This window comes from Castor canadensis, chromosome 1 (assembly GCF_047511655.1).
Source record: "Castor canadensis chromosome 1, mCasCan1.hap1v2, whole genome shotgun sequence".
Lineage (NCBI taxonomy): Eukaryota > Metazoa > Chordata > Mammalia > Rodentia > Castoridae > Castor > Castor canadensis.
The window spans coordinates 9,449,575-9,470,879 of record NC_133386.1 but is presented as its reverse complement, the minus strand read 5'-3'; the positions used below and the strand labels follow the sequence as shown (position 1 = coordinate 9,470,879).

Below are 21,305 nucleotides of genomic sequence, written 5' to 3'. Positions count from 1 at the left end.
GAGCGGTATCTGGAAAAGTATGTAACGCCATATAAATGTTACAGTCCTGGCTTCTTTGCTGGACAGTTATGCAGCTGAGATTTGAGGCCTGGAAATCTAGTGCCAGAGTTGTCCTTGACAACAGTGCTGCAGTCTGGCTGTTGCTTCGCCTCATAGGACGGTGTCACATGTCACAGGACACAGCCTTATAAGCGAGGTGGAACCTCAGGACCACCCACCAGAAGATGTTACTTTTGCCCCGGAGTCCACAAACTGGCTGGGCTACGCTGCTCACAGCTGAACTAGGTACGACTCACTTGTGGCTTTGTGTTAGCTTCAAGGTGACAGTGGCTTTGTTCACATTGGCTGAACTCTCACATGTTAGTGCTAATGCCTTTGAAAGCAAAAGGTTCAAAATCTTAAAATTTTGGAATCTTGGCTGTACATTTTCTCTGAATTTGTTACATTGGCCATAGAACGTGCATGATATTTGTTCCATTCCTTCTGTGCAGCTTGTAATTAATTTAGTGCTCTGGGGATACTTACTGTGTTGTGATAGCAGCCAGCAGACTTCCAAAGATCCAGTGCATTAAGGATAGCCCATTGCTACACACCTGGGGCTTTTTGCATGTAATGTTTGCGAATGAGTGGCATGCTGAACTTTCTGCTGGATTTAGTCCTGCCATGAACTTGCTCTGCTTAGTTAAAAGCTTTCTCATGCCATTCACTGAGTGCCTTTTTTATTTTAAGGTGCATATTTTGGCTCAGATTGGTTGTGTTGAAAGTCTTAACCAGTCACCACCTTCTTCTCCTTCTCCTTCTCCCATAAATAAGGTAAATTTCAAACTTGAATTCATGAGAAAATAAACATTTAACAACCCTTAAAGTAACCTTTTCCAAGTGAGGTGGTTGTTTCAGGTAAAGTACCAGGCCCTTCTGAGGCGTGGTCAGCTAAAGGCAGACTGATGAAGAGTTAAGACCCTGAAGGCTTTTAGCTGAGACTTTCCTGAGAGACTGAAGCGCTTGTCCTGTGGGCTATAAGATCTAATGAAGAGTTTTAATTCTGTGGGTGACAGTGAGTCATGCAGAACCTTGTACCAGGATGGAGCAAAATAAGCTGAATATGATGTTGCTCGATGGAAATGACTGAGGAGGGTAAGGGAAAAGTAAAAGCTAGAGAAGAAACCTGCAAGCTTGATTCCATAGCCAGTAAAGCAGAGTGGGTTCCTATGTGACCAGGTGCCCACAGCTGAGAAATAAAAAGGGTCAATGGGGTTGCGAGCAATGAAGTCAGTGATTAAAGGATCCTTAAAACAGACTGTGTAGCCCAGTTTGTTAGGGTAAGGGCTAGATTTGGAAAACACCAAGCTTTTAGCATTTAGCACGCAAAAGGTATTTTTGCCAAAAGCCCCAAGAATTAGAGTTTGCTATTGAGCTTTGTGGTGAAACAGTTCCATCTTCTGCCTCTTTCTTTTATGTATGTGAAGGAAACAAATAGCTAAAACAGATGCTTAATATCTTCTAAGCGCTTAATATCTTCTTTCAGTTTCTCTAGTAATATGACCTGGCATTGAAGCCATTCGGAAATATAACTATCTGGTCTTTTCCTTTGTTGCATAAACTAATAGATGTACTGCTCAGATGGGGATTTACTCAAAGAACTACTGGCCTTTGTTCTCTTTAAATTTTATTTATTCATTTATTTATATATTTTTTGAGACAGGGTCTCCCTGTAGCCCAGACTGGAACTTGCCTATAACTTGCTGTATAGCCCATGCTGGCCTTGAGCTAGCAATCCTCTTTTTTTTTTTTTTTATTGTTTTATTATTCATATGTGCATACAACACTTAGGTCATTTCTCCCCCCTGCCCCCACCCCCTCCCTTACCACCCACTCCGCCCCCTCCCTCTCCCTCCCACCCTCTCAATACCCAGCAGAAACTATTCTGCCCTTATCTCTAATTTTGTTGTACAGAGAGTATAAGCAATAATAGGAAGGAACAAGGGTTTTGCTAGTTGAGATAAGGATAGCTATACAGGGAGTTGACTCACATTCATTTCCTGTGCGTGTGTGTTACCTTCTAGGTTAATTCTTCTTGAACTAACCTTTTCTCTAGTTCCTGGTCCCCTTTTCCTGTTGGCCTCAGTTGCTTTTAAGGTATCTGCTTTAGTTTCTCTGCGTTAAGGGCAACAAATGCTAGCTAATTTTTTAGGTGTCTTACCTATCCTCACCCCTTCCTTGTGTGCTCTCTCTTTTATCATGTGCTCAAAGTCCAATCCCCTTGTTGTGTTTGCCCTTGATCTAATGTCCACATATGAAGGAGAACATACGATTTTTGGTTCTTTGGGCAAGGCTAACCTCACTCTGAATGATGTTCTCCAATTCCATCCATTTAGCAGTGAATGATAACATTTCGTTCCTCTTCATGGCTGCATAAACTCCATTGTGTATAGATACCACATTTTCTTAATCCATTCGTCAGTGGTGGGGCATCTTAGCTATTTCCATATCTTGGCTATTGTGAATAGTGTCGCAGTAAACATGGGTGTTCAGGTGCCTCTGGAGTAACCTGTGTCACAGTCTTTTGGGTATATCCCCAAGAGTGGTATTGCTGGATCAAATGGTAGATTGATGTCTAGCTTTTTAAGTAGCCTCCAAATTTTTTTCCAGAGTGGTTGTACTAGTTTACATTCCCACCAACAGTGTAAGAGGGTTTCTTTTTCCCCACATCCTTGCCAACACCTGTTGGTGGTGGTGTTGCTAATGATGGCTATTCTAACAGGGGTGAGATAGAATCTTAGTGTGGTTTTAATTTGCATTTCCTCTATTGCTAGAGATGATGAGCGTTTTTTCATGTGTTTTTTTGGCCATTTGAATTTCTTCTTTTGAGAAAGTTCTGTTTAGTTCACTTGCCCATTTCTTTATTGGTTCATTAGTTTTGGGAGAATTTAGTTTTTTAAGTTCCCTATATATTCTGGTTATCAGTCCTTTGTCTGATGTGTAGCTGGCAAATATTTTCTCCCACCCTGTGGGTGTTCTCTTCAGTTTAGAGACCATTTCTTTTGATGAACAGAAGCTTTTTAATTTTATGAGGTCCCATTTATCTATGCTATCTCTTAGTTGCTGTGCTGCTGGGGTTTCGTTGAGAAAGTTCTTACCTATACCTACTAACTCCAGAGTATTTCCTACTCTTTCCTGTATCAACTTTAGAGTTTGTGGTCTGATACTAAGATCCTTGATCCATTTTGAGTTAATCTTGGTATAGGGTGATATACGTGGATCTAGTTTCAGTTTTTTGCAGACTGCTAACCAGTTTTCCCAGCAGTTTTTGTTGAAGAGGCTGCTATTTATCCATCATGTATTTTTAGCTCCTTTGTCAAAGACAAGTTGATTATAGTTGTGTGGCTTCATATCTGGGTCCTCTATTCTGTTCCACTGATCTTCATGTCTGTTTTTGTGCCAGTACCATGCTGTTTTTATTGTTACTGCTTTGTAAGATAGTTTGAAGTCAGGTATCGTGATACCTCCAGCATTGTTCTTTTGACTGAGTATTGCCTTGGCTATTCGTGGCCTCTTGTGTTTCCATATAAATTTAACGGTAGATTGTTCAATCTCTTTAATGAATGTCATTGGAATTTTGATGGGAATTGCATTAAACATGTAGATTACTTTTGGGAGTATGGACAGTTTTGCTATGTTAATTCTACCAATCCATGAGCATGGGAGATCTCTCCACTTTCTATAGTCTTCCTCAATCTCTTTCTTCTAAAGTTTATAGTTTTCCTTGTAGAGGTCGTTCACATCTTTTGTTAGGTTTACACCTAGGTATTTGATTTTTTTTTGAGGCTATTGTAAATGGAATTGTTTTCATACATTCTTTTTCAGTTTGCTCATTGTTAGTGTATAGAAATGCTAATGATTTTTCTATGTTGATTTTATATCCTGCTACCTTGCTGCAGCTATTGATGATGTCTAGAAGCTTCTGAGTAGAGTTTTTTGGGTCTTTAAGGTATAGGATCATGTCATCTGCAAATAGGGATATTTTGACAGTTTCTTTACCTATTTGTATTCCTTTTATTCTTCTTCTTGCCTAATTGCTCTGGCTAGGAATTCCAGTACTGTGTTGAATAGGAGTGGAGATAGTGGGCATCCTTGTCTAGTTCCTGATTTTAGAGGGAATGGTTTCAGTTTTTCTACATTAAGTATAATGCTGGCTATAGGTTTGTCATATATAGCTTTTATAATGTTGAGGTACTTTCCTTCTATTCCTAGTTTTCTTAGAGCTTTTATCATGAAATGATGTTGGATCTTATCAAAGGCTTTTTCTGCATCTATTGAGATGATCAAGTGGTTTTTGTCTTTGCTTCTGTTAATGTGGTTTATTACGTTTATTGATTTTCATATGTTGAACCACCCCTACATTTCTGGGATGAAGCCTACTTGGTCGTGGTGAATAATCTTTATGATGTGTTGTTGAATTCGGTTTGCCATTATTTTGTTGAGGATTTTTGCATCAATGTTCATTAAGGAGATTGGCCTATAGTTCTCCTTTTTGGAGGTGTCTTTGCCTGGTTTTGGGATAAGTGTAATACTGGCTTCATAAATTGTGTTAGGCAGTTTCCTTCCCTTTCTATTTCATGGAACAGTTTAAGGAGGGTTGGTGTCAGTTCTTCTTTAAAGGTCTGATAGAATTCAGCAGAGAATCCATCAGGTCCTGGACTTTTCTTTTTGGGGAAACTCTTGATTGCTGCTTCAATTTCATTTTGTGTTATAGATCTATTCAGGTGATTAATTTCCTCTTGGTTTAGTTTTGGATGATCATAAACATCTAAAAACTTGCCCATTTCTTGAAGATTTTCCAATTTATTTAAATATAGGTTCTCAAAGTAGTTCCTCATGGTTCCCTGGATTTCTTTGGTGTTTGTTGTTATCTCCCCTTTTGCATTTCTGATTTTACTAATTTGGGTCTTTTTCCTCCTCATTTTATTCAGATTTGCCAGGGGCTTTCAATCTTACTTATTTTTTCAAAGAACTGGCTTTTTGTTTCATGATTCTTTGTATGTTTTTTTTTTTTGGTCTCTTTCATTAATTTTGGCCTTATTTTTATTATTTCTCCTCTCCTGCTTGTTTTGGGTTTAGTTTGTTCTTGTTTTTCTAGGAGTTTGAGATGTAGCATTAGGTCGTTTATTTGGGATCTTTCTGTCCTTTTAATATATGCACTCATGGCTATAAACTTTCTTCTTAGGATTGCCTTTTCAGCTTCTTTTTTTTATTGTTTTCTCTGCTCTTTTAAAAGCCCACTGTTCTGCTATTGCCCTCTTGGAGCTCTTATTCTGTTTTGTAGGTTGCCAATTTAGATCTCCATGGAAATTTGTAGTTTTTTTCTTTCTACAGTAACAGTTGTCTTTGACAGAATGCCTGACATCTTAAGTAAGCCTTACTGACTTGCCTATCCTTTTATCCCATTTGAATTTTTTTTTATTGTGCATGTATTACCTTTTCAAGTAAAAGTAAAAATGTACTTAAAAATACAATGGATAGTTATGAAGAGTTAACATGTACAAAACAGTCCTCATCACCAGCAGGTATAATCTCAAAACAACATTGAGTGAAAAAAATAAAAAACTTGTGCAGACACACATACAGTATAGCATTGTATAGGCCAATTTAAAAAATATAAAACAGTTATTACTTGTGGGTGTGTGCACACTCAAGGGAAGTGTAGAAAGGCACGTCGGAGTAAATGCACAACTCAGGACAGTAGGTCCTTCTGGGGAGAAAAAAAGAAAGAGGGCTTTAGCTAAGTCTAATACTTTCTTTGTTTCTGTTTTCAAATTCAAGTTCCTAAGCAAATATAGCAAACTATTAACATCAGTCATGTTTTGGAGAAAAAAGTATTGAGATTTAAGATTACTTTAAATAAATTTCTTTTGATTTTTCTAGCACCTCTGTTCTCAGTTGTATCAGTCCATTTCTAAGTGGACTCACAGTTTCTAGAAGTCACAAATGTTCTTTCTCCACCCTGCCCCCACAGGTCGGTGGTAGCAGTGACCCCTGGTCAGCCTGGAGTGCCCCCAAATCTGGGAACTGGGACAGTTCGGATGGCTGGGGGGCCAGACCAGAGGGGACAGGCACTCAGAGAAACACTGCCAATAACTGGGACACTGCCTTTGGCCACCCTCAGGCCTACCAAGGACCAGGTGAGGAGGGGCTCTTACTGTAAGTGACTGATGGGAAGCTGGGTGAGAGGCAGGAAAACCAAACTGTTTTTGTTGTACAACACGGAACACTTCAATGACCAAACCTCAGGCACCATGTAGTTCTCCAAAAGACATTGGCTAGAGGGGCTTCAATTTCACTCTGTTTGCCTGGAGTCATCTAGGGGCTTCCCACAGTCCCCTCCCTCCTTAGGCTCTATTAATGTGCTACAGCAGTTGGCAAAACTCAGGGAAATACTTGACTTACAGTAGTAAGTCAGTTTATTGCAGCAGGTAAGCCAGAGGATACAGATGAATACCAGGTGAGGAAATGCAGAGGGCCAAGCTCTGGAGATGAGGTAGAGCTTCCATGCTCTCTCCAGCATACCACCCTCCAGCACCTCACTAGGTCAGCATCCCAGAAGCTCTTGAACCCTGCGGTTTAGGGATTTTTATAGCAGCTTCCTCATATTGGCAAGATTGATTTTTAAATTGTTCTTTAGCCCTTCTCTTCCCAGAGGATGGGGTTGGGGTAGAAAATTTTGAGCTGCTAATCAGGACTTGGTTTTTCTGGTAGCCAGCCCCAATCCAAGAGCCCACCATGAGTTGCCTCATTAGAAAAGAAGATGCTCCTGTCACCCAGGAAGTTCCAAGAACTTAAGACTGGACTGCACTAGGAACTAGAGCCAAAGACTGGCCTTTATCCACATCTTTGCGACCCTGGGTCCTATAACCTCAGGTTCAACCAGCCTGAGGTTCAGTCAGCTGTGACTTCAAAATACTCTTAAAAAAAATTGCTTCTGTGTTGGACATTTACAGATTTTCTTTATCATTAATTGTCTAAACAATACAGTATGACAACTATTTACATAACGTTCATTTTCATAGTATTCATATATAGTAATGTAGAGATTATTTAAAGTATACAGGAGGATATAAGTAGGTGATATGCAAATATTGTATATCTTATATGAGGAACTTGAGCATCCAAGGATTTATTTGGGGTTCTGAGGGTGTAGGTACTGAAAGCAGTGCCCTGAGGTTACCAAGAAACACCTGAAGTAGAACAACAGCAACAAAAAACCCAAACCTGACACCCCCATTGCTCAAGAGATTATAAGAGGGGCTGGTGGAGTGGCTCAAGTGGTAGAGTGCCTGCCTGGCAAACATGAGGCCCTGAGTTCAAGCCCCAGTGCTGCCAAAGAAAAAAAGAAATTATAAGGATTTCAGAAGCACTGTTCTGGTAGCTGGGGCAGAGACCAGTAATGTGTTTATTATATCGCAATATCACACTGTGTCATCTGAGTTAAAATAGAATTTATTCAGAAGAACTGCTCACAGCTGCTTTTGTTCACTAATAGCAAACTCAGATCCAAATGTAGTCGTTTTCTGGATCCATATGTAAACAGCTATGATTTATAATCCCTCAGTCCAGTCTTAGTCAAGTTGTTCTGAGTCAAATGCTTGAAGGGTCAAGTCTGTAAAGAAGAAGGTGGGGCCGTGTGTGCTGTGGACAGGTAGGAAACACTTTCTAAGGGGAGCCCCTGCAGGAAGCTGACTCAGTGCTCTCGGCACATATTCAGAGACTGGAATTGTTTGTTTTTGTTGTCTTCTCATTTTAATATCTCAGCAAAGACTGTATTTCTTTAAAAATATTGAGCCAAAATATAAATGGGGGTAGAGTCTGATTCATCACCTCTGCTTGACTTCTGCTTCAACTCTTTTATGTCTTCCTCTAATTACCTGTTTGACTTCTGGGCTATTAGCACAAAAACAGGCAAGAGGAAAATTTATAGAAGAGGAAATAATTCAGGAATTAAGAAAGGGTATCTGTGTCTATTCTGAAATTAAATAATAGAGATAGGCTTTGTTTTGTGTGACCCTATATCCTTTATCCTGCGAATATGTGTGCCCAGAGCTGCATGTCTGTTCTAAAGAGCAAGGAACTTGCACTGACAAACCAGAAAGGAAAGCCAGGTGTGGTGGTACATGCCTGTAATTCCAGTGATTTAGGAAGCTAAGACAGGAGGATCACTTGTGCCCAGGAATTTGAAGCCAGCCTGGGCAACAGAGTGAGACCTCGTCTCTTATTTTTTTTCTTTCATTTATTAGCATATTACAGTTGCACTGGGGCTACATTGTGACCTTTACAAAAGTGCTCACAGTACATCTCAGTTAGTTTCACCCCCTCCATCATTCTCCTTTATCCCTTCTTCCCCCCTTCTTTTTTTCCATTTTTATTGGGATATATTTATTGTACAGGGGGGATTCATTGTGACAATTCCAAATAACTTTACACTGTACATTCGTTAGATCACCTCCACTGTCTACCCAACCCCTTCCCTGCCTCACTTAAAGCAATTGCAAGAGGTTTCATATGTGTATGAAGGCCATAAACCATACACCTTCACCTTCATCTCCATTCACCTTCCCCCTCCCACAAGTGCCCCCTTCACAGTGTACGTATTTCACAGTCCTATCTTTCATTATTAATTCTAAAGTCAATGTTCAAAGAGATCCCAAATCTTAGAAATGAAGAGAAGGGAAAAGGGAAAGAAGACCCAAAAAGACCCTTGTACTGGTTCAGAGCTAGAGATCATGGTCACGGTCAGCAGGACCAGAGTTGTGGGCTGAGCGGAAGTGCTGAGGTGGAACTGCTGATGTCTCGTTCTGTAGTAACTGAGCCACATCTTTCTGATAGTTTCAACTCTTACCTTTTGTTTTTGACATTCATCTGTCACTTCCTCTATAGTGGCACTTTGGGCCATTGGGAGTGGAGAAAGAAGCATAAAACAATGGGAGGAAGAAGAATTAGGAGGAGAACTAATACAAGGTTGTGTGTCAGAATATTAGGCTGTGATGCTGGCCACCTTCTGTCCCCCCATTTTTCTATTTTTTGTTTTCTTCCTTCATACTCCAACGCATCCCTTTCCATCTCTTCTCATTGCCCTTCTCTCATCTTCGTTATTAGTGTTAATTGGTTTTCAGAGATCTTACATCCCTTTTGTCCTCCCTAATCTCCTTAATCAAGAGGTATTTTTTTGCTTATTTGTAAGTTTGTAAAACATTTGTGTTGAGGCCTCTAGAAGGACTTCTCTTGGGTCCCACTCACATTTCTATAATCTGCATTCATCTAAAGCTACTTAGACCAACAGCTTTTTAAAAAAAAAAAACTTGTCTGCTTTTTAGTTGTACACCATGCTATGATGTATATATACACAGTGATTACTGCAGTCAGCAATTATCACCTCACATGCTCACCTCTGTGTGTGTGTGTGTGTATGTGTGTGCGTGTGTGCGCAATAAGGTGCAATAAGAGCACCTAAAATCTCTCTTGGCAAGTTTTTAGCATCCCAGCATACAATATGTTATTATTAGCAATAACCTGTATACAAAAATTTTCAACTTAATATTTTCAGACCATGGTTGACCACAGGTAACTAAAACTGCAGAAAATGAAATCTTGGATAAGGAAGTCTACTGTATTTGTTTTTGCATTTATTGAATTCTGTGAATTCCTTATTTGTTTTGGATACTAATCCCTTATCTGATACATGGCTCACAAATAATGTTCTAATAATCCATAGACTGTTTTTTTCATTTGTTGATTGTTTCCTTTGCTGTATAGAAGATTGTTTGATATAGTCCCACATGTTATTTTTGCTTTGGTTGCCTGAGCTTTTGGTGTGATACCTAGAAAGCATTGTCAAGGTCATTGTCACCTGGATGTTTCCCCTATATTGTCCACTAGGAGTTTTATGGCTTCAGGTCTTACATTTAGGTCTTTAATCCATTTCGAATTGACTTTTGTGTATGGTGTAAGATAAGGGCCCAATTTCATTCTTCTGTGTGTGTATATCTAGTTTTCCCAGCACCATTTATTGAAGAAACCGTCCTTTCCTCATTTTGTCTTCTTGGGGCCATTGTCAAAAATTAGTTGTTTAGTTTGTTTCTGATTTGTCTTTTGCACTAAAAAGCAGAGTTATAATGTAAATCTTCAAAGTGTCTGACTACAAAGCCTTTACTCTTTCTTAACATCAACATTATACTCTGGACTGTACCCTTTTTCCCATCTTTTAAAAAATTGACTAGGTCAGACAGTAGTTGTTATCAGAAATTTAAGTAATTTCATTTTTATTTTGTTTTCTTGTACTGATAATCTTCCGTTTCCACCTCTAGCAACAGGTGATGACGATGACTGGGATGAAGACTGGGATGAGCCCAAGTCCTCTTCACCTTACTTTAAGGATTCAGAATCGGCTGAAGCAGGAGGTCTCCAACGAGGAAACAGTCGTCCTGGTGCCTCTTCCATGAAGCTGCCACTGAACAAGTCAGTCCAGAGGGAGTAGAGGAAACCAGGATTTGAGTGTAGAAATGTATATAAAATACAAATAGGCAGCTGGCTTTTTCTCTGTCCAGTGATCTACTGAGTTTGGGGTATAGTTTGGCCTTCTAATTTAGATCTTAGCTTGGAAGCTGGTTTTTTTCTTCATTCTTTTTACAAGATTAGTAAATGAGGTATTTATTTAATGCTCTGCCAAATAGTTTTTATTGCTTTATCTTTCATCAACTCCATACCATATGTGGATTAAAGTTTCATTGCTAAAAATACTAATTATTAGGAAACATAAATGTAGATGTGGAAAGTTAAAAATAGTAACATCACTCTTTTAAATGTTTCATCATTTTATTAATCACTTACCATGTCCAGCATTGTACAAAGTGGTTTATTTTCATTCTCAGGTCCCTTTGTGGTGTCTGTGATCCCTGTTTTGCTATGTGAAAGACCAGCTCAGGGAGGGTGGGTAACACCAAGCTCACACAGGCACAGGTGATGTAGTCAGGATTCCAGGCCTTTAGTGCTGGAAGCACAGGCTCTCAGACTACGCTGACTTGTTTCAGTTTCTTAGAGTAAGAGGAGTATTTTTACAGTACTTGTAGATTTGCCACTTAACAGGAAAGCATGTGGGAAGTGATGGATGGCCACAGCACTGTGGGATTTTGGGGAGAGAATTGTAGGTAAATCTATAGTGCACACCAGCACACCTTGAAGAACGTGATGTGTGACGTGCCTAAGAATTTATTATTCTCCCCACAGTTATGTTTAAAATAGTTTATTTTTTTTTAATAGCTTATATTTTTTCTCAATATTACAAGTCCATGATTCAAAGTAGATATCAAAGAATGTTAACCTATGCCTGGAAAAAAATGTGAACGCATACTGTGTGGTATAAATCTAGATGGCAGGATTGGTGCCTCTACCTAACATGATGAGACCTGTGAGGATCTCTCTCTCCAGTTTCTTCCATCATATTATTTCCTCATTAGTTGCATGCATAATAAAATTATTCATTCATTATTGACCATATCTTATTTTTCTTAGGCTCAAATTTGGAGTGCTCAATTTGGTCAACAGTGGTATATACTACTCTCAGTTGTTCTTTAAACCTAAATGTGAAGTGTTTAAAACCCATTTAAATGTAATTTTCCTCTTGGCCCTATTTTGAAAAGCCAGAGACTGAGAAAATGAGAGGGTGTGACTCTAGCTCCCTTCTCCTTTCTGTGTTGCACTCACTCATAAGTTTGCTGTGAGTTTGGTGACTTATTTGAAGTTCACTTTCCTCATCAAAGCAAACAGGTTGGCTTTAATTAAGATTCTTTCTGCTGTAAAATGTTATTCCATGTTGAAACCAAATTAGTGCTGTCCTAATTTGAACCTGTACTTCTGAAGCTTCTTAGATGCTGGGAACAATTAAAACCCCTATGTGTTTTTATTTAAACTAATGTAAAAAATTTTTAAAATATTAACAGCATTTCAGCACTTCATTTTATATGACAGCAATAGTCTAGTCATAGAACATAAACTAGAAAGGGAGATCAAAAATTTAAATATGCTTAAACCTTGTAAGAGTCCATCTCAGTAATGCTCTAGTAACTAATAAAATACATTGCTGTTCAGTGTATACTAACTGGGTGTGCAGAGTCAGTGCCAGAGTTTTTTGCCGTGGTCCATAAGAATACCGAAAAGTTGAAATGTGCTTTCTACACTCAGCTGCTATTGGTCCAGGAGTTGCTAACATTTGTAATCCCCACAAAAGTAGGGGTTCTTTAGTGAAGGGGTTCCACATTAGCTCATTAATTCTTTAAGTATTTAGTATGCTCTCAGAACTCTTCCCGGGAGCTGGGAATACAGTATGTCGTCTAAGTTACCTCTAGTCTGCTGTAATATATAAATGGAAGGTGCCAATTCTGTATGACAAATTGTGAAGCAAAAGTGTACTCAGAATGCTGAGGAAGACAGAGAAAGCCCTTCCTGAGGCTTCAGGGAATACTTTCAAAGGAATAATGACATAGTTATCAGTGTTTTAAACTTACCAAGGACAGACAGCACTAGGCTCTTTATATAAATCATTTCATCCCCATATCACTGAACATTCTTCACACGGGGGGGCTGAGGCTCCAGTGCCACAAAAGTGCTGGAGCTGCAGTTCAAACTCAGAGCCCTTCAGCTCCAAGACTCCTTTTTATCTTCTGCATATGCTGCTTTAAAGAGTGTCTGAGGGAGGGACTGCAGGGAAGCCAGTGGAGAATGAAAGAAGAGGTAGGCCCTTGGGAGTGTCATATTGGCCTTTGGCTTAGTATGTGAATGAAATTAGAAGTAATCCATCTAGGATTTTCCCATGTTTTAAGTATTTTGCTTTCCTGAATTTTCTAGAAAGGAAAATTCTAAAATTCAAGCGAATGCTTTCTTTCTGAAAAGTAGCACTTTGGATGGCTATGCATTCTCCAATTTAAAAAATTTTCTTTGGATACAGATTTGATTACTAGAAGTAGCTAAATTTATTATGCTTTGAATTTGTTTGCTAAGGAGACTTCTTTTCTTCCCTATTGCATAAACTGGTTCTAAACGCAAGTGCAAAAACAAAACCATCACAAGTGGTTGAAACAGTGGCAGTGACTTTGGGATAACTAGCTTCCCAGAGTGAATGTGCTGAGTGGCAACTGTAATTTGGACACATGTGGCCACTTCATGATGAAGTACTGGGTGTTAGTAGTGCTGTGGCTGGGTGGGGGGTACTTTTTTCAAGTCTGTCCTTTGCTCTGTATGGGTGATAGTGTTTTAGACATCGTTAACCAGTGAGCATACCCGTGACTATCACATCTGCTAGAGTCACACTGCTCTTTTCCCCATATCGAGCTTAAAGTGACCAGCTGGCCATTAAATCTGCTTACATCGGCTTCTTTTGCCACTGTTTCCAGTTCAGGTTCATCTGAAAGACAGAACAAGTTTAAAAGTGGTGTGTTAAGGTAACATGGGTAGAGTTGTAGAATGCTTATGAGGAAAAATATAAAACTCACGAGCACTTATCTTCATGATTAGATTTCCTGGATTTGCAAAACCTGGAATGGAACAGTATTTGTTGGCCAAGCAACTAGCAAAACCCAAAGAAAAAATTCCCATTATTGTAAGTTTGTTCATTTTTATTTGCTTGCTTTGTTTCTAATTAGGGCCTTCGTAATACCATAAAGCTAAGAGGGTTATTAATCTTTTGGAAAGTATTTTTAAACTTACTTATTGTCCCAAATAACTGATAATATGTTAGCATTTTAGAAGATGTACCAAAGATAAATAGCATAAATTAATGCCTATTTTTGTCCAGATATTCTTTGTGTTTGTATTTCAAACTATTAATTGTGAACCAATAATGCTCATAATATATATATTTCTAAATACTTTTCTTTTCTAAAGCATCTTGAAGCATATTTTGCATGCTGTTTTTCTACCATCTCTGTATATTTGGCTAATAAGTCTAGTTGAAATATTTAGGCTTCTACCCCAGAAAAATACAAGCATATTATCAGAATAAGGAACCTTTTCCAATATGCTGGAATAGTGTATCTTCCAGTAAACCAGCTGTTAGCTCAAGATAAGGAAGAAGTAAATAAAAGCTGGAAATTAATGACACCATTAAGAACTTAATCTTAGAGTAATGATTATTATATAACATGACACAGGGTCTTCAGAATCATCCTACATTTTGATTGCTGATAGAATTTCTATCTAGGCACTGCTGTCTACCTCTGTATCTCAATGAAATTCTGAAATAGAGAACTAGTATTTTTGACTCTGTCAAACTGTAATTATAGGGGAGCCTTAAGAGTAATTGCCGTGGATGCAAACAAGAATGAGGAAACCCTACTCTTACTTTATAATCTTTGGGTCCCAGGAAACTTGAAGAAATTGGAGGGGTGCTATTGGACTTCTTTAATTACTTGTTTCTACATCTTTGCAAAGCTCAAAATCCCAGAAACCTCTAGATAGAAGAGGGCCCCTTTTATCCTTTTTTCCTCACTGCAAATTTGAAGTAATTATCTTCTGAGTAATTAGATTAAAAATTCTTTTAATTTTTTCTGTCTCTGCCAGGCTGTCAAAAAATTATCATTATTCTTTTCATTAAATTTAAAACTCTGCAGATTAAGCGCTATGTCCCTGCCACTCATGTTCTCAAATGTGAACTTTGTCACAGGTGTGACAGTGGTGGAACAGAGTGAAGGGTCCAGCCCCATGCCTTGTCCTATGAGTTTTAGGCAGAGCTGGTTCTTATGAATCTACCTGCATGGGCCTCTTGGATGGAAAAGGAAGCTGAGAAAACCATTAAGTCTTTAGTAGACAAGAGAAAGCAGAGGCCTGGTTCTGTGCTACCCATTATTAAAATAGGACCCCACGAGTATGGGGGTCATACTCACCAGCCAGAGTTGCCCCTTGGTGTCCCAGTCACTGAGGGACATTCTCCAAGGTGGCCATCAGTTGCTGCTCTGAAGTTTTGGAAGAACTTTCTGGGTTTGGATCCCTCTGGGAGTGACATAATTGTTCTCAGAGGTCTTCTCTTTCATCCCTATTAAACTGTGTGGTCCTCTGTCACCCTCCTGACATAATGACCTCTGAACTTTCATCCTCCATCCTATGTTTTCCCTCTTCCACCTTGAGAGAGAATGAGAAGTGGGTATCCTTCTTTTCTGCTTGCCTTGCCTAGAAGGCAGCCTGCACAAATCTCTCTTTTTTCACTCCACTCTGCATGATCGTCCTTATTTTCTTTTTACTTTCTTACTGTACTTTTACTAACTTCAAGTTTAAGACCTGTTGCATAACTCTTTTCTTCTCTCCTTGAATCTCTGAATAGATCTCTTTCCTAGAAATAGTATTACAGACCACATGTTGGTTTTTTCACCGTACTCCTGCATTGTATAATTCAGTTTTTTCTATTCCAATGCAAGAAAGTAATAGTCTCAAGATAAGAATTCCTGTTACCTTTTTAAATGTTATTTTTATAAGATCCTCAACCCTGGATCCCTGAAATCTATAACCATTTCTATAATGGTAATTTTGAAATGGATGATCCAGAACCTACTTGAGACTGTTGGGGATGCAAGCTATGATCCCAGGAATTTTTGTGTAAGCCCCAGGATCCAAGGCCCTCTATAGCCACCTTCATGACCTTTGATGCAGTTTTAAAAATAGATGGAAATACCCAGATTTAAGACAGAAGACCCATTGTCACTTAGCAGTGCTTGGCAGAAATGATCCACAGCTCAAGAGTTACATGCAAGTTTTCTGTACTCCATATAGAGCTTAGCTGGTTTCCCTTCCTCACATCACTCCAGGCAAACCCTCAGTGCTCAGTGCAAGCCTGGTAAGCCTCACCCAGATTTCTAAATTTTTGCCCCCAGTCACAGATGAAAAAGGACAATAGGAAAAGAATAGGGCCTGCATTTCTTGTGTAAGCTCTGCCTGGTGGGCATGATACCCAGCTGAGGAAGTGAGCTGGCCCACTGTGCTTCTGTAGCCTGGGTCTTGCACCTTTTTTTTTTTTTTTTGAGACAGGTCCTCATTGTGTAGTCCAGGCTGACTTCCAACTCATAATCCTCCCTCCTGACCCTCCCAAGTGCTAAAATTATAAGTGTTTGTTGCCACTTCTGACTCTGTATTTCCCAGTTTCAAAATTAACTTTTCCGGGAACCTTGTAGGTTGGAGATTATGGCCCCATGTGGGTTTATCCTACCTCTACGTTTGACTGTGTGGTAGCGGATCCTAAGAAAGGCTCCAAGATGTATGGTCTGAAGAGCTACATTGAATATCAGTTGACACCCACTGTGAGTACCATGATACCAAAAACACAAGCATGCTTACAAAAAAAAAAAAACCTCACTTCTACTTGCTTTTCTCTTCATTTGCTATAGTTGGCATTGGTAACTTTTCATCTCTTTCCCTTATTTTGTAGAACACTAATCGATCCGTAAACCACAGGTATAAGCACTTTGACTGGTTGTATGAGCGTCTCCTGGTTAAGTTTGGGTCAGCTATTCCAATCCCTTCTCTTCCAGACAAGCAAGTGACAGGTGAGTGTGTGTGTAATGCTGAACACAGGATAAGTAAAAAGATGCAGACAGATTGTCCTTCTGTAAAGCAGTAGTGACATTGTCGTCCTTGAGAGCAACAAGATGCATGGGCATGGAATAGTCATTCATAACAGCTGTAAAGGGAGAGCCAGAGAAGAGTGTATACATACATGATGTCACATGAACTCCTAATAGGGATGTTTGATAAAATTTGCTTTCAGAGCTCTTGTACATGTGCTTTGAATACCTGTGGAGTCATTGCCTTTATTTTCTCCTGCAAAAGAAATATGTGCACTTTAAAAATGTGACAAATGGAGCCTGAGAAAGTAGAAATGATTGGAACAGCCTAAAATGAAAATAAAAATGTGTGACCCAAGTGATGGAGATAGGTTATGCAGAGCCATTGCCACGGAACTTCTAATTATTAAAGAATGAAAGTGCCAAGTTTTCTGCTGGATTATGCCATTGATTATGATCCTCTCCCTTATTTATTTATTTTAAAATGTCACTTCCTCTATCTCTCCCCTCCTCCCAAAATCTGGTAAGTAATCCATGTGCTACCATTCCGTGATACATATGCAGTCAGAAAGGATTTGCTCCTGTCCTGGGAAACTGTTATTATTCTGTGCTCTTCCTCTCCAGCCAGGTGTAGAAGTACTCACAGACTCAGCACTTACATAAAGGGACTGAGTTTTACAAAAATTAGAAGAGGTTTCAATAGATGGCTAGCAAGTGTTCAGATAAATGAAACTTGTAAGTATAGAAAGGAGTAAGTAGATGGAAGGCGAGAGTAAGGTTTAAATGGCCAGAACCAGCGGGGCCTGGGAGAGAGGCAAAGGGGACAGTGAGGGAGAAGGAAAGACTTTTCCCAGAGGTCAGGGGAGACCAGAAGCTTTGATCCTCACTCAGCAGGAGTTTAGGTAAGTTTGGATAAGTAGCTCAGGAAGGGCCTTCACCAGCCACATGGCAGTACCAGATCGAGACGCTTCAGTGCTGCCATGTATTTTGTCTCCATGGGTTAGGGTCACACAGGCCTGGACACTTCCCAACTGCTTTCTCCTGTGCCCTCAGAGGTAGGCATTTTCATCTTCACCCTGCCAATGGGAAATGGATATCCAGAAACATTAATCACTTTCCCTGTATTTTGCTAAAGAGGGAATTTGTGTTAAATCCTGAGGTTCGGTCTGTGTATGTTATGGTGAGAACCAACTAATCTTTAGCTACAGTTATTGTCCTTCAAATAAATAACTCATTCTCCTCAAAACCTTGTATATACTTTGCTTTATGTTTACTTTTCTCTGAAGTTTTGGGGGTAGATGGAAATTTTAGTCTTTAAATTTCTGATTTTGATGTTTTGGGAAAACTTCAAAAATTTCAAGTTGTCATAGCAGAGTGGAGAGCAGGAGCTGTTGTGCTGGGTTGATGAACACATCCTAGCAGCCCTGTGGGTGACATGGAGTAGTCCCTCATGGAGCTGGGGCCAGCGAGTGGTATAGATGGCAGCTGTATTCCATCCAGAGGGGCTCACCATACCCCTAACACTCTTTCCTATAATCCTTATTGCCTTAAGTGGTAACTTTCTTTAAAAATCTTTAGATTTCTTCCCCTGAAGTCTTCAGCTCTGCCTTCCTTCATATTTTTAGGTGTCAATTTGTGTCCTTGAATTACTTTCCTTACCCACTCAGTACAGCATTGTGCTTCAGTGTTTAAATAAATGGGTTAACAAGCTATTTCAAGGTTTTAATACATTGCTTATTCTGGATCAAATAATTCAGTACTATTTTTAAAGCATCTTAAGAGTCATGATTCTCCATATTACAGTTTGTTAAAAAAAAAAAACAAAAACAAAAAAACACAGGCGTGCAGCCAGAAGGGTGGTACAGGAAAGCAAGAAGCAGCAGCCCTCAGTCTGAAGAAAGTTGAGCTTTGACGTGCTCGCTCACTGGGATGGATGCATGCCGAGGAAACTGAGAGGCACAGAGTAACATTATTTCCCTTCTCTTGTTTGCCTCCTGCCTGTGTTACCCACAAGATCACTGCTGAACACAAACTCCCCTCTCACTGAACTCGTGGACAAAATAAAAGGAAGCCCAGTAAATGATGCCATGACTGTTTCTGGGGACTTCATGATCCACGGAGTCTATAGTCAGCATTTTCTGTTTGTTTGTTTTGTTCTTTGTGAAGTAATACTGAATGGATTGGGTTTTATTCCTGGGTACCAAAATAGTTTATTCACACACTTAGTGAAAATATAAGTAAGATTTATTAAAATGAGGAAAAGAAAGTCCCTCTTTTCCCTTTTTCATAAATCTCTGGAACCTGGTGTGTAAATCTTACAAGTATAAACTAGTAGCTGAAGTCCTAGTTTGCAGACAAACCAGCTATGTCAGAAGAATTTTTCAATAAAAAAATCATTAAATTTCAACCACTGGTTAGGTAACAAACTCTTGTCTTAAATCACTCCTGATAGAAACTGAGTCCCTCCCAGGGCCATGGGAACGGTCAGGGTCTCTTCTGTCCAGGAGGGTCATTGTCTTTCCAAAGGATGAGAGAGCAGAGTACTTGCTTTCTGCTGCAACTAAGCATACCATTTGGGAGTGCTTTTTATAAACCAGGGGTGTCTAGACCCATGGTGCTCATGTGCACTGTTTAGATAACACATTTTTATATATGGGCCCATAGTACTCATATTTTAAAGAAAAGTTCAGGATGCATTTTTGTAAAAATTTATTTTTAAACTATGCACAATTAAATTAATTCTCTTTGACATATAGTCCTATGAATTTTGACAGCTACCACTATGGTCTTGTAACCATCACTGCATTTGTGACACAGGACAGTTCTGTCACCTCCAAAACTCCCTAGTGCTATCCCTTTATTTTAACCCCTTCCCCTCGTCCTACCCAAGTCAACAACTGATCTGTTTTTTGTTCCTATAATTTCATCTTTTCTAGATTGTCATTATAAATGGGAGCATAATGTAGTTGACATGGCCTGTCTTGTCTCAATAGTTTGTTTTTTTTGCTGAGTGGTATTCCAGTGTTTGGATGTACCATAATTTTTTAGCCATTTGCTCACTGAAGGACACTGGGATTCCAGTTTTTGGCAATTATAAATGAAGCTACTAATAACACTGGCACACAGATTTTTGTATGATCACAAGTAAGTTTTCATTTGGGTAAATACCTAGGGGTAGAATGGCTGGGTCATTTGGTATGTATATGTTTAGTATTTTATGAAATTGTCAGACTGTTTTCAAAGTAGCTGTGCTGTTTTGGAATCTTCACCAGCAACATATGAGAATGTTTGTGGTTCCACATCCTTACCTGCACTTGATAGGGTCATTTTTCTTTAACTTTGTTTAACCACTCTAATATGAGTGTGGTGGTATCTCATCCTGGCTTTAATTTACATTACTCTACTGACTAATGGCATTGATCATCTTTCCATGTGCTTACTCTCCTTTTTAAAAACAATTTTTATTAGGATATATTTGTTGTGCAGGGTGGATTCATTGTAACAGTTCCAAATAGGCTTATATTGTATATTGGTTAGATCATCCCCATCGTGTCTCCCCTCAACCCCTCCCTGCTCTACTTAAAGCGATTGCAAGAGGTTTCTTCTATTTCATATAAGTACATGAAGTCCATCAACCATATACCCTCACCTTAATCTCCTTCATTCACCCTCCCCCCCTCCCACAAGTCCCCCTCACACACACAGTACACCTATTTTATAGTCCAGTCTTCCATTATTAATATCTAAGTCGATGTTCAAAGGGATTTCTCAGTTTATCCCTGCTGTGAGTCTACTTTACGTTGGTCTGTTCAACCCCTTACTCTCCCTTATCCTTTCCTTCTCACCCCCCATTTTTCTTTTTTTTTGTTGTTTTATTATTCATATGTGCATACAACACTTAGGTCATTTCTCCCCCCTGCCCCCACCCCCTCCCTTACCACCCACTCCGCCCCCTCCCTCTCCCTCCCACCCTCTCAATACCCAGCAGAAACTATTCTGCCCTTATCTCTAATTTTGTTGTACAGAGAGTATAAGCAATAATAGGAAGGAACAAGGGTTTTGCTAGTTGAGATAAGGATAGCTATACAGGGAGTTGACTCACATTCATTTCCTGTGCGTGTGTGTTACCTTCTAGGTTAATTCTTCTTGAACTAACCTTTTCTCTAGTTCCTGGTCCCCTTTTCCTGTTGGCCTCAGTTGCTTTTAAGGTATCTGCTTTAGTTTCTCTGCGTTAAGGGCAACAAATGCTAGCTAATTTTTTAGGTGTCTTACCTATCCTCACCCCTTCCTTGTGTGCTCTCTCTTTTATCATGTGCTCAAAGTCCAATCCCCTTGTTGTGTTTGCCCTTGATCTAATGTCCACATATGAAGGAGAACATACGATTTTTGGTTCTTTGGGCAAGGCTAACCTCACTCTGAATGATGTTCTCCAATTCCATCCATTTAGCAGTGAATGATAACATTTCGTTCCTCTTCATGGCTGCATAAACTCCATTGTGTATAGATACCACATTTTCTTAATCCATTCGTCAGTGGTGGGGCATCTTAGCTATTTCCATATCTTGGCTATTGTGAATAGTGTCGCAGTAAACATGGGTGTTCAGGTGCCTCTGGAGTAACCTGTGTCACAGTCTTTTGGGTATATCCCCAAGAGTGGTATTGCTGGATCAAATGGTAGATTGATGTCTAGCTTTTTAAGTAGCCTCCAAATTT

General features: G+C 39.4%; 1 protein-coding gene across 4 annotated transcripts in view; it reads left to right on the top strand.

The window, feature by feature from the left end:
- The window catches only part of Snx9 (sorting nexin 9), a 97,515-nt gene that overhangs the window by 48,653 nt on the left and 27,557 nt on the right, over positions 1–21,305 (top strand). For all 4 annotated transcript variants that reach the window (XM_020156870.2, XM_074071593.1, XM_074071578.1 and 1 more), the window contains 5 exons: positions 6,014–6,179; positions 10,356–10,506; positions 13,558–13,642; positions 16,203–16,328; positions 16,457–16,574. In XM_020156870.2, coding sequence (XP_020012459.1) covers positions 6,014–6,179; positions 10,356–10,506; positions 13,558–13,642; positions 16,203–16,328; positions 16,457–16,574 — 646 coding nt within the window. The remainder of the gene's footprint in view (positions 1–6,013; positions 6,180–10,355; positions 10,507–13,557; positions 13,643–16,202; positions 16,329–16,456; positions 16,575–21,305) is intronic.